At 40.8% G+C, this 13,678-nt stretch overlaps 1 protein-coding gene and 1 long non-coding RNA gene across 7 annotated transcripts in view; one reads left to right on the top strand and one right to left on the bottom strand.

The window, feature by feature from the left end:
- The window catches only part of cnc (NFE2 like bZIP transcription factor cap-n-collar), a 51,054-nt gene extending 39,456 nt beyond the window's left edge, over positions 1–11,598 (bottom strand). The window contains exons 1-2 of one of the 3 annotated variants that reach the window (XM_015181613.2): positions 11,261–11,598; positions 5,955–6,288 (exon numbers count right to left, since the gene is read on the bottom strand). In XM_015181613.2, the coding sequence (XP_015037099.2) occupies positions 5,955–6,239 (285 nt within the window). In that variant the 5' untranslated portion in view covers positions 6,240–6,288; positions 11,261–11,598. Of the gene's footprint in view, positions 1–495; positions 1,822–3,097; positions 3,440–5,954; positions 6,289–11,260 lie in introns of those variants that run through there. The other 2 variants (XM_033377048.1, XM_033377049.1) reach the window with 2 other exon arrangements.
- LOC26533121 (uncharacterized) lies at positions 9,444–11,267 on the top strand. 4 transcript variants are annotated; one of them, XR_004468521.1, is made up of 4 exons: positions 9,456–9,606; positions 9,663–10,132; positions 10,227–10,344; positions 10,467–11,267. It is a non-coding gene; the product is annotated as an uncharacterized lncRNA (long non-coding RNA). The 4 variants fall into 4 exon arrangements; XR_004468520.1 differs by having other exon boundaries at positions 9,458–9,606; positions 9,663–9,911; positions 9,973–10,344; XR_004468522.1 differs by lacking the exon at positions 9,663–10,132 and having other exon boundaries at positions 9,444–9,527.
- Positions 11,599–13,678: the final 2,080 nt, after the last annotated feature.

Raw genomic sequence — 13,678 nt, 5'->3', positions numbered from 1 at the left:
ACTATGAATTATACTATAGCATTTGTGTTAATCATTGATGAAGCGTACAAAGCAGACAGAGATATGGAAAATGGAGCGTTCTTTGGAGGTGCCTGTGTGTGACAAACAGTCATGCTGATGGTTCGTATATCAACAAAGCCAGTCATTGGCTCCATTATCTACAGATAAGCAGGGAAATTGTGAAAACATTGTCACAGAGAATGTAGGCACATTTAAATATCGAAAAACAACCGAAAAGAGAGAGGAATACAGCAACAAATGGCTGGGTTCTGTGCCTAAACAAATCAAATGCCCGTCGACCGACTGGAATAGGTCAAGCACGGAGTTCATTCGCTCTCTTCATTAGCAATGCAAATACTTTTCAGCGACACTGTTCGATAACGCACACTCGGACAGAGACACGGGGGGCGGCCCTCTGCAGGTGGTGCCATATCGGACATCGGAGAGCCTTCTAATCAGTCGATTTACAATTACAGCTACAATGTTATGGTGTTACCTCCTCCTCCTCCTTCTCATCATCCTGCTCGACGACGACTTCCACTTCGTTGCCAAAGGTGGCACTGCCAAAGGGTTCATCGGTGGTCAATCCCTCGACTTCGCAGGCATTGGCCACTCCTCCCACATCCTCCTCGTCGGCGTCCTGGCCGAACAGACGACCCAGATAGAGATCCTCCTCTCTGTCATCGTTATCCGGTCCGAATTGCTCAACCGTGTGACTGCCCAGATTGCCGGGATGCGGTGTGCTGTCATTCAGGGCCGTGGCTACCTCGCGGTGCGTCCCACTGGCGGCAAAGCCGTGCAGCAGGGCGGCCAGGCTGAGGTCCAGACTGGAGCTGTTCGGCGCCTGCTGCTGGCCATCTTTCAGTGGCAGATTCGCATAGGGGCTGGCCTGCGGCAGATCGTTGTAGTCCTGCAGATCGGCCAGGTTCTGCTCCCAAATGGAGCGCTGCTCCTGCAGCAGATGCGGCGACAGGAAGATGTCCAGCTCCGGGGCGGCATGGTGCCGCATCGAGTGATTGTTATTGTTGCCGGTGGCCATCGCAGAAGTGTCGATGTGGATCTCTCCCAAGCCAGAGGCGCTGCCAGAGCCGGTGCCGCCACCCGCCGATGGTGCGCCCGATCCGACATTGGAATTTCCATTCGCCCCTCCCCCGCCGCTCTGGAGATCCTGGAGGGCTGCTGTCTGGACGCTGCTGTTGCCGGTCGTATTGTGGAGATTCATTACAAAGGCGCTGCCGTTGAATCTCGTCGGCAGCTTGTACTCGCCTCCACCACCCACTCCATGGTCGTCGAAGGGCAGCAGATCCTCGATACGGGGCATCATCTTGCGGTTGGCATACGGATTCTGGTTCATGTCGATGCGATGCACCGAGCGCAGCATCTCCAGCTCCCATCCATCCCCGTGGGCCAGCTCCAGCTGCGAGTCCCAGCGGTTGAGCAGATAGTCCGGATTGTACTGCAACAGGCTAAGGGCCAGGGCCAGCTGGAGCATCCGCATGGCATGTGATTTTTTATTTGAGATCATTTTAATGAGGTTTCTGTTCTGTTTTTACCCTGAGGTTACAAATGCTCCGCGGATGCTTGGATGCTCCTCCTCTTTTCAGCCCCCCGGCCAGACAACAGCTCGATGGCTGCGTCGTCCGGGATGGACAGCCGTTCAATGACGCTTCCCCTCTGCCTTCCTCCGCTGCACGCTGATTTCTTTTTTTGCCACACGTCCAGAGAAATCTCTGCGCAAAATTTTCCGATCTGTGATTGCCTGAATCGCAATAATATCTGTGCGTGCCTCCTCTTTAATTGATGGCTGTCCTCGTGTTTGTTCTGTAAGTAGCCACGAAAATAAAATGGAATTAGTAAAAGCATAACAAATGGTTAAATATAAATAAATACACATATGTACATATGTACATGGTCGATGCAATTTGAATTTTCAATGAGAAATGCTTTTGTTTCGAGTGGCGGATCGGCCTTTGTCACGTTTGATGCGAATGGAAATTGGCGACTGTTCTGCGGTTATGAGGAAATGATGCGAAGAAAGTATTGGTTTCCGTGTATGGGTGATGGAATGTCTACTATCTCCGTCTCTCATTCTCATTCTCTAGAGTTTTAGCTTGCGAATTCTGTTGGTTAGAGTGAGATGATTATTTGGTGTAGAAATTGGACTGCTTGCACTTGAAAGAAAGCGCACTGCTTGTTAGAGGATTCACGTGGTAAGAGTGAGAGGTGAATAGTACTTTCTTTTGACAGAAAGTAAACTGCTTGAAGCAACAGTTATGGCTACTTCCGTTGAAGCATAAAACAGCACTAATACCAAGAACGAAGCTTGAGGTTAGGAAAAGAACGAACACATGGAAGATCCCTGGAAGTCTAGAAGCGTTAATCGTGTTGTTTTTCTCTTCGAAGGCTCTCTTTTCCTTAAACTACGCATTTAATATGCCCATGCGTTGTCCTTGTGTGTGTGTCTCTTGCCTTTTATGTCCTCTATTAACTCCCACAACAAAATCAAGCGTAAAATCCAAAAAGGAATGACCCAGACCTCAGACACAGACACACACACACGCACACACAGACACAGACAACCACCCGCCGGTGAACTTGAACTTGTTCAAGGTCTCTAGCGCGAAATGTTGCGCACTGCTGCTGCTGCCAGCCGCCAAGTGAAACACCCAATTCAAGGACGGACACAAAACACGCAGATAAAACAACAACAACAAAGAGCACACACCGAAAAATATGCCAACAATTTGTTAGAAGATATGAACTTTCTTTGTTTTAAGCAATTCGCAAAAAGGGAATCTTCCCAGGGGTTGGGGAATGGGGTGGAAAAAAAAAGGAAAATTAAACTTTGATTAGCGCAGAAAGACGCAAAACCAATAAAGACAAAAAGCACGAGTTGGGGCATATATGATATGATGGAATGTTTTTCTGAGGAATTGCAGACTTTTGCAAATGGCCCACCTTTCATGAATGCCCCCTGAACAAGCAGTTCTGTTCTCAATGAATTATATACAAATACACAAATGCAAGTGTGCGAGAGTGGTGAGTGGGTGTGGGTGTGCCTGTGTGTGTGTGTGTGTGGGAGGGAGAGTGCACTCACCTTTTCTGTGCGGCAGAAAATTTGTTGGCCCTGCCAAAAGGAGAAGATGCGCCGCTGCTGCTTCTGCTGCCGATCTACAACGGTAAAAGCTGCGACGCAGTAAATACTGTAGGTGCTGCTGTAGCTCTTTCCTCCTCTGCTCTTGTTGCTGCGTCTGTTAAATGTTGAATGCAATGATGTGTGGCTGCTGCGGTTTACCGTTGCGGGGCACACAACCGCCGTTAGTCTTTTCACTCACTCTCCCGCTGTCTTTTTTCGGTTTTTGTTGCTTTTAATTTTTTTATATTTCACTTTCTTTTGCGTTTTATCGTTCAATTAATCAATAAAATTTTTTTTTTTTAATTTCTGCAAGGCACAAAATATTAACACAAATACATTGATATTCCACACTGATTGTAAGAATAACACGTGTACGTCCTTGAACTTGGCCAAATTAGCTTTCTCTCTCTCACTTGGTGTGTTTCACACTCTAATTGATTTGCATTTACTTTCCATTATATATTTATAACAATTTGCGTTGTCTCTTCAATTTACAGCAAAAGCCGCTTCTGCTTCTTCTTTCAGTCTGGCAGCACGCACTTTACCTCTGCCTCTCTGCATTTACATGCTTGTGCGTATGTGTGTTGAGAATGCGTGTCAGGCGGCTGGTGAAATCGTCAAAATCTAGCTTTGTTTTGCCGTTTTTGTTGTCTAATATTATTAAGTGTGTTTTTTTTTTGCCAGCATATTTGTTGTTTATTTCTTTGTTTGCTTTTATCGCTCGTTTCTTTGGTGCTTCGTCTGACTCACACAAGAACACACACACACACATGCATTTGACAACTGCTGTTTTTTTTCTTGTGCATGCTTTCGCGTTTTGCTTTAAGCACACACACACATATACACAGGCACAGTCGAATGTGCTGCGACACACACATTTATTAATGCAATTAATTAAATGCAAAATAATTGAATTTTTTATGTAGAATCAAAGCTTACACGCACACACAAAGCTCACACGTAAAGAGAAAAATGTACGGGTACGAGAATTTCGAAACTTCGAGAAGAGGAGAGCGACAGAACAACAAAACGACAGCAGCGCCGCTAGCCCGGTCCAGCCTTTGCTTTGCACTTTGTATTAACAAATTATTTATCAAACTGCTTTTTCGTGCATTCGCCTGGAGGTTGCAGCATGTCAGCTGAGCGTTGGGAGAGAGAGATAGTAAAGAGAGAGAGAGAGAGAGGCGGCCAGTTTGCTGAATAACTGTTGTTGCTAGCCTGTTGGTCGCCCACCACACCACCCACCACCACAATGAGTTGCACTTATTTTGTGGGGCATGCAACATAACTATTTCAGCAGCCGAAACATGAAACAATTCCAGTAGTTCTCCATTTGTTATTAACGAAAAACAACACACACACACACACAGAGAGAGAGAGAGAGAGCACACTTGCCGCCTGTACTTCGCCCTTTTACGCGTATTTCTTTCACTTGCAAAATTATTGCCGCATCCGCTTTATCAGCTCGTTCGCGTAACCTACGTGTTTCGTGGTTTTCTTTGAGAAAACGTGTTTGTTTTGTCACTCTTTTAGTGTGTTTGATTTGTTTTTTGCAATTTTCACCACGACGACGCGTCCGTCAGCGCGGATTTTGATATTTTGATTAAATTCACCATTCACCGCAGCTTTCGAGAGTCGCAACGTATTTATGGTGTATGGGCTTTTGTTTACCCTATTTCCCTTAATTGATGTACAAATTATATTTTTCAGCTGCTGTGAACAATGACTTTTTCTCTTATTGATAAGTTTTTTACCCTATCAGATGGCTTTAAAATTTAAAACATATTTTTGCATACTTACTAAATATACAAAAAAGTTAACAGAATGGCCATCGGATTCAAAACTTCATCACTCCTCTTTTGCTACCCAGCTCGCTGGCTTATTTCACGCAGGGAAATCGCTGAGGAAAAAGAGGTATGGACAACAGGCAACACGGCCCAGAAAATGTCACGAGACCAATGTAAAGTCCACCCCATCAGCTTAATATACTTTGCTATATTGGTGTATTGTTCGTTAAAAGCACGCCGAGGTGAGGTTCGACCGAGCCTTGCAATTTGCTTTGGCTGTTTTTGCCTGTTGTTCATACCTTTCCATGGTCCAGCGGTTCGATCAAACTAAAGAAAGCGTTTTTACGCTCTCCCGTCTTATTTTTGCGTTGCATGTTTGAGCTAGTGGTTCGAGAGAAGAAGAGTGGAAAGAGCTTTGGGGGAGCTTTTTGGAAATAGTTGCTATGTCGATTGGGCGGCTAAAGTCTATCGTTTATTGAATATATAAATAATATATAGCGCATTATTCTATATGGGGAATGGTTTGTTTATTAATTTATTCGCCTATATACAAAAATAATTTATTAGAATTTAGTGATGTGTAGCTAAAAAAGCATACACGTAACATTGGCGCCACCTATGTAATTAAATGTAGTTATAGCGTAAAAGTAGATGCTTGGGACATGTGGCCAATAAAATTCATGTAAAATTGCCATTTAAAGGCGTGTGCCGCCCAAAAATAAATATATTAAATAAATAAATAAAATATAACGAGCCGAAATTTGTCCACATAAACATTGCAATATTGAGATGCTCAGTGGCCATACCTACTTTAATATTATTGGGAATACCTTTGCCTAACATTATTGAATGACAATCAAACTTGATTAATCCATGGATAATATTGTAATAAAGTCGTGTTTCATATTTGAATAAATTCACTTGCGGAATACGCACACCAAATTAATTAAGATTGATTATTCAGATTTCAGATCTCGTATCTTTTTGCGCTGTCGACATTTGTGCCTGTAATTATTGGGGGCGTGGCTTACCAGAGTCGTAAATTGGAATTCGCCTCTCCAGGTGAGGTTCCGGGTGGACTGTACCACAGGTGTGGGCGGGGTCTCCAGTGAGGGAATAGAGGGCGTAGAGGCCACCGTGGGTTTAATCAATTTTGCCATCTTCGAAGGCGGTCCGATGGGCACTCGGACGGTGACCTTCTTCTTGGGATTGGGATCCATGAGGATGGGCTCCAGCAGGGTCTGCGGATAGTCATCATCGATGTCCCTCGCTGGGGAGAGGGACTGTAGTCGGGGTAGGTCCTCCAGGTCGATCATGATTGCGTCTCAGTCGTTCAATAATCGTGATGCAGAGGCAATGGGTCAACTGAAAACATGCTTTAATTACTCTCTTGTGGCTATCTCTGGGCATAAATTAATGCTTTCACTGTTTGGTCGAGTCCTCACTGTACTCGCGCCATAAATATTTGATAAGAAACGCTCGCCCCGATCGAGCTATGTTAAACTTTCTGTTTATTTCTTGATTGCCTTTGCCATTTATTTTATGGTGGAGATTACGCACACGCACACCATCACAGCCATAGATAAGTACAGTGAATACACTCAGACAAATATTCGCAGAAGTTACTCGCAAGATAAGCCCAAAGATTGGGTTAACTATTGATACGAAAATTGATTGAATCCATCTGTATATACATATGTTTATTACTCATGCTAGGGCTGTGTACTTTCCGGTCAGTTATCACTGTACTAATACACTACTTAGTGGCGCCCAGACCCAGACAATGCAAATTACAACAGCCAATTGTTTGCCGGCAAGAGTTTTTTGTCGATTAGATAAGGTTTCCAATAAATCTTGCCATAATTAAGAAGTGAAACCTATCGGAAATGCTTTCAAATTTAATGGAAACAAGTCGTGGCATAGTTTTTATGTCAGCTACGGGTAGTATTCCAATAATCTAAGGTCTTATCTGTCTTTCAAAGTGAATTGTTCCCTATGTGAATCATATACATATGTATTTATGATCTGTAATTAGATCTTCATATTTTTGTGAATTCTTCAACATCTATCTACATTTGGTCTAGGGCTATTTTGAGATAATATGTGCGGTTCCAATCTTTTGACATCGATACATATGTAACTTCTATTCACAGTCGTAACTTCTTTGATTATAACTTTCATGGGGTTCCTATCCCATGAGTCAGAGATATACTCATAGCCAAAAGGAATCAGTGAAACTTTCTCTGTACACATATATACTTTTCCTTCTATCTATCCATTGACATTTTCAAGGTTCCGGCGGTACTGCTCGATATATGAATAATAGTATCTAGCAATGCTTTAAATGTCTTTTATCTATCTACACCATCGATCAATGATTATACCTAACCCATTTTTCATATATCATTTCTCTATTTTTATTTTGCTGGCAATCAAGAGCACCCTGAAGTTATAATCCCCCAAATGTCTGCCCAACAAACGCTGTTCCATTAAGCTACTTACGAGTATTAACAATTAAAACGCTCACTTGAACATTATTTTATGTGGGGTCTAAAGGTCTTTTCTGGGAATTCCCTCGTCTCTGTTTTTTAAGAGTATTTTGGCCAAAAAGTTAACCATTCGGAAAGGCTGAGATTTCTGGTTTACTACGAGTGTGACTCATTTGCCAAAAAAAAACCAGTACAAAAAGCGAGTAAAGTGGACAGACGGCTCAGTACTGTCTGGGTCTGTCATCTTCTCAAGATCCGAAAACAGAGAGATGACGAAAAAGAAGCGATATTGAGAGAGAGAGAGAAAGAAGATAGAGACGGGCTGGAAATGAAAGTTTCTAGAGATCAAGGGAATTTCGAGAAGTTTAATTAAAATATATTTAAGGGTTTGATATGTCTAAGAAAGACCAAGGAAGATGTCCACTTAAGAAGTGTTCCAGATAGTAAATAGGAAGATCTGGTAAAAAATCAAAGCCAGAGCCAGCAAAGAGAGATACTGCCCCCAAAATAGCTTTCACTATATTTCGATTAAAGTTGAAAAAACGCTGAACTTTGAGCAGCTTATGATTGTAAATGGAATAAGTTGTAGTTAGGGGACTAAGATAGATGTCAAATATAGTTTTTTATTCAAATGTTGATTAGTTGCTAAGCCAAGTCTAATGAAATCACATGCAACTATTAAAGTTAGTAGAAATATTAAGTAATTTAAAGCAATTTAAATAAAGCAATGTCAGATTGGTTCAAGTTTAATGAGTTATGACATAGAACTAAGTGAGTTATTAAACAAACGATAAAGTGTTGATAAAATGTTGTACATATGTATGTATCAAATGCAATCAATCAAAATGGACAGAGTTCTTAGAGTCTGTGTTATTGTATTCTATTCCTGTAAGCACCTCTAAATTTCAAGGTTTCCTATGCCTTTGTATATCAATGTAGTTGGTGTAGAGAACATTTGGAATTTCCTTGATTCTAAAGTCTTTCATCTTTCATTTCTATAGAAAATTTGTGCATAGTATTCGTAAGGCATCGTCTCATGGGATTCATATTTTTAAATCATGAAATCACAATGCAAACCGTGTTAATGTTGAACGGTTTTTTCCTCGAAACCAAGTCAACATTGCAAATCTTTACGTTTTTGTGCGACACAAGAAAAATGAAACCTGTTTTTTTAAGCGCTTTTTTATATGATCATACTCTTGCAATGGGGTTGATGCGCTTTCAAGATAGATTGGGGGTCACAGAATGGGGAATGGGGGGAGAGTGGTGTGATGGAAAGAATGGATTCAAAGTATGAAACTTGGAAAATCATTAGTTGTTGTATTAAAACCAGGAAAACAAAAAGATTCCAAAAAGCATAGACCAAAGAAAAATAGTCCTTAAGAAGAAAGGGATATCAGTCTGTGATATACTTTACAACATAGCTTAGGGCTTAGGGCTTATGGCAACGTACCAGAGATCTGTCCTGCTAAAGATATGTATCTCTTCTACTCTAGCTATCTTAATTCAGTAAACCGGCTATCTCTAAGAATTCTTTTCAAACTAAACCTCATTATCTTCCCATAAGTACAATAAAATCTCTTTTAAATGGGAATCTACAGATTGTAGATGTCTCTTGTATCTTTTCCTCTTAAGCGGACATCTCTCTTAGGCAAACAAAATTCTCTAACCCATCTTTAAATCTTCAGAGTCTGCAATAGTTCTCTCTTAAAAATAATAATTTTCTACTATAATTCCTACTAGAGTATTGTTCTCTTCGTTAATCATGTAAGTCCGTTTTCCAGTTTTGTTTATTATTAAATACTTTCTTGTTTTTGCTGTCGTTGAATGCCTTGACGTAGGTTATAATTTGAATAAAACGTTGGCAATAATTAAGAATGAGAGAAAAATGTAAAAAAATAAGTTGAAAACAAACAAAACAAAGTTCAGAACAAGCCCTGCTGTCCGACAGAATACAGATATGTGAAGTACATTTGTACGACAACGAGTACTAGAATATACTATATATTTGTATCTCTGTATCTCTGTACCTATGTAGATATTGATTTTAGCAATTACCTGTCAAAGTAAAATCAACAGCTGAGTGGGGCAGATCGAGCGGGGAGTCTGCTACGGGTAAGGTGAAAAGTGGAATCTGTGTCTGGGTATCGTCATGCAGTTTGACTTTTTAATTTGCGGTGGGAGAAAAAACGTGGTAATAATAGGGAAAGATCAGGTCAATATTTCGACTAAGCGATACCTGCTTTTCAGGTTTGCTGTCTGAGTATCTGATATTCGGACAAAACTCAAACTCAAATACGAGGGTCGAAGATCTCTGGAAGCCCGAATAATATTTGGTGAATTGTTTCATTTGCATTTGCATTTCCTCTGTTTTAATATATATCGACAATTTTAAGTTATAGGCTTTACAATAACGAAGTATATTGTCTCCTTAAAACTTAAGATTTCCTAATTTTCAGGGATGGATTTGAAGCGATTGTAGTGATTTTTTGTTAATAGGTGTGTAGTATCTTTATATATTATCCTACCAAAAATGAGCCTTATAACTTTCAAATTGTAGATACTACAGAATTCTAAAGGGGTAAAATATTCTCTCTCTAGATGTTTTCGTCGCGAAATCTACACACATAACCAAATTCTATGAGACTCTTAGATCCTATAGCTGTAGAGATTAAAATACGGATAGGTTTAGATCGGATGGAGACCAAGAAAACACTCTGGTACACACTTCATAGGGTTTTAAGTACTTCACTCGCCCTGTCTCATACATAACGTAAACCATTTACGACTGTAATATACCTTTTCTGCTCCTAGGTATACAGAAAACCGAAGCTAAATAAAAGTGTTGTCGTGACAAAGTCGTTAGAAGCTGCCGCCCCATAATAATAGATAGGAGGTCTCAATAAGGGTTTATTATACTGTCCAGCGATAGGTACGTGTATATCAACGGAATCCATAGAGCGTAACTCTAGAGATTTGAATGTTTCCAATAATATATAAGTTTTGTTGTTTAATTGTTGTATACATTATGGAACCTTTCATTATCATTAACAGACATGCACACACATGGCCAGCCAGTGTCGCCACACATACAGCCAACGAAATTCGCGAGAACAATTTTAATGTAAATATTTATTTATAAGAGGCACAGTGCTGTTGTTGTTTTCTTGCAAAGAGCAGCACAGCGAAGAGAGAGAGAGAGAGAGAGAGAGTCAGTAAGAGCGGAAGAGAGCGACACGTTGTGGTGATGACCACATCATACCGGTAAATTGATGTGAAATATACATATACTGAACAAATGATGTTTTTTTGTTGGCGCTGAGCAAATTTCCATAGAAATGGACACCCACACTCACACACACACACGTAAACTATTAGCAAATTGATGGACAAATTTAGGCACAGCGGGGGGAGTTGTGTGTAGAGGGCCAAAGAGAGATGGGCGAAATTAATATTGAATTCAACTTGTTGATTAGAGGAGAGCAAATACCACGAAAACACACTCTCCACGCACTGGCTAGACCAAAGGTGTATGTGTGACAAGGTGGGGACTGTTCTTATGCACTTGCTCTTTCTGTGTTCGGCGTTCTATCGCAGAAAAGTACACTATCGTTTTAGAGCACACGCGAGACCCCACCTCACCCTGTCTTATCGCACCTTGCTCTAGCCCAGAAACACGCGCACTCACACACACACACGAACACCAGATACAGTAGCAGCAGCAGAGGGAGAAACAGCTTTAACGACGCAATTGTTGTCCCCCTTTTCAACTTGAAATGAATTAATTATTATTGTAATTAGTCTCCTCTATTTTTTTTAAACACACTTTTTACTTAATTCTCCTTTACCTATTGGTTTAGCTACACTTTGCTTTTGTTGATTTTGTTGGTTTTTTCGCACTTTTTGTTGTCAACCTTTTTTACTTTTAGTTTGTAGGTAGTTTTTGAAAAAGCGCGCCACACTCTCACACTTGTTGTTTTTGTTTCTATCTTCCTCTTCTGTTTGTTTCTTTGAATCAAAAGAGAGAAAGAGAGCCTTGGTCATAGGTCTGAATGTAACACTCCACTTAAGAGAAGATGCTGAGCGTAATCAGCTGTTGCAGAGAGAGACTGGCAGGCAGGCGTACGGTAATCAGGTGTGCGGCGAGCGACAATACAGTATGCAGTAATTCACTGAACGGCGTTTCAAAAAACACTGAAGAGCTCCAGCCGAGCGCCGTTGCTTCAGCTGTTTGCGTCGCTCTGACGACAAAAGAGAGATAGCGCGAGGGAGAGAGAGAGAGGCAGAGCTCCAATCGGCAAGATAGCGCTGAGCAGACGACAAGTGCGCTGCCCCGCCTGCGTTGACCGCTCTGCCGGCGCCCCAATCTGTTCTTGTTATCGCGTGTCTTAGCGCGTGCTGGCAGCAGAAGCTTTTCTGTCCATTGATCCGCTACCCCACACCACCTGGCAGGGCTGCAATTAATAGCGGAATCGATCTCTTCCGCTTAAGGGGGGCGATGAATCCAAACGACATTGAGCCATGTTTTTGCATATGTAGAACAGGGCTCGACACGCATATTTTTAAACCACTGTATAAACGTGTACGTGTGGTAGGTATTGTAGGGTAGGTATTGAGTAGGATAAGGGATAGTGTTACTTACGACATTCTTTGTGAAATAGTGATTCAACATTTGAGGTTTTCTTGGGTAATCTCCCCTTGGAGTCACTTACTGCAATCCGAATCAACATGCAAACACATTTATGGAGTGATTACGGAACTGATTGGCTTTCCCCACGTGGCACAAAATATTGACGGAGCATTGGAGAAAACAATGGCATCGGGGGTGCAAAGCAATTTCAACCATAAACTATAATGGATACATGATTGGGCCATAAAAATGATATGCTATTGAAGGTATTTTTCGTATTGTTCAACGAAATAATAAAACAGGAAGGATACTAACCATTTTCGAATTGAATGAAACGAGTTGTGAAGATTTTTGTTTTTATTACAGATTAGTTATCGCTTTTATTAATATTCCCATTTGACTTAAAATACATTATGTAAATATATATATATTTATATATAGATGTGTATATATCATTTAGCATACAATTAGATTTACGTCTTTAGAGTTTCTCTGCCTGCTTTCATTCCCCTCCTAGATACAATACTCTACTCCTTCCCTTCCTTCCCTACACAAATTTCCTTATAAAACCTGATAGCCAATGCATTACGATCTTTGCAAATAAATTTCATCTAATAAAATTAACTAGAATTCGTATTCGTTCTTTCGCTTAAGGAAATTATAGTAAAGGCCATTTCTTGTTCAACTCCAAGACAAAGCTTTTTTTTTGGGGAGGGGTAGGGTATTCGAGAAAAGGGCTGGTTGGACGGGACATGGGTCTGTGTCTGTGGGGGAGGTTCTCTGTGTGTGTGATATCTTTTCGATGAACCAAATGTGTAGTATCAATCAAATCTGTGGACGGATATGCATTATACAATACAATTAGATGATGAAATTGGTTGAAAAAGTAAGGAAACTCAAATTCAAAGATGGAATGGAACCAAAATCAAATGAAATTCTTTTTGTGACTCGTAAAACTTTCTAAACCTCTTCCCCCTCTGGGTGTATCTTCCCAATTTGTGTATGTGTGTGTTCTTCTATTTTGGGTTTGTTTTCATTTTTCATTTTTCTCATTTTTTTTCGTTTTCTTTTTCGGTTTCTTGTTTGGTTTATACATTTGTCGAAAATCCGTAAAATCGCTCCAAAAACTTGTTTTTAGTTATTTATTTCTGTTGTTTCTGTCGTTAGCTAATAAAGTTGCTTGTGGTTTGTCTCTCTCTCTGTTTTCTGTATATATACTATATTCTGGTATCTGAGCAGATTGACTTTGTTGCAAGAATATACGATGCACGTGTACAATGTACGAGTACGAGTATCATTGAGTTAGTCTTAAGTGTATCTAAAGCCAAGCATATCGTTTCCCAAAAGACAAGTCTTCTCCTCCGACAAAATCAAAAACGAAATCAGAGATCTCAAATTAGCATACTAAAAATGGTGTTGAAGGTTTTCTACTTCTCTCTGCCTAACAACAATCCCCAAACGTTGGACAACTTTTTCAATAGTGAGCGAAAAGATTGGCGATTGAGAAATGGGTATACTCGTTTCTCAGGTGGCGTTGAAAGGGGGTTTGATCTTCTTTCTCTACCATCGCTCTTGAAGCTTCTCTATAGGTATACCCCTTCGAAGGTCTCTCCTTATCTACGCCTCTTTAGCTTCC

Source organism: Drosophila pseudoobscura, chromosome 2 (assembly GCF_009870125.1).
Source record: "Drosophila pseudoobscura strain MV-25-SWS-2005 chromosome 2, UCI_Dpse_MV25, whole genome shotgun sequence".
Classification (NCBI taxonomy): Eukaryota; Metazoa; Arthropoda; class Insecta; order Diptera; family Drosophilidae; genus Drosophila; species Drosophila pseudoobscura.
Note: the sequence above shows the minus strand (reverse complement) of the source record. Positions and strands in the feature narration are given on the sequence as shown.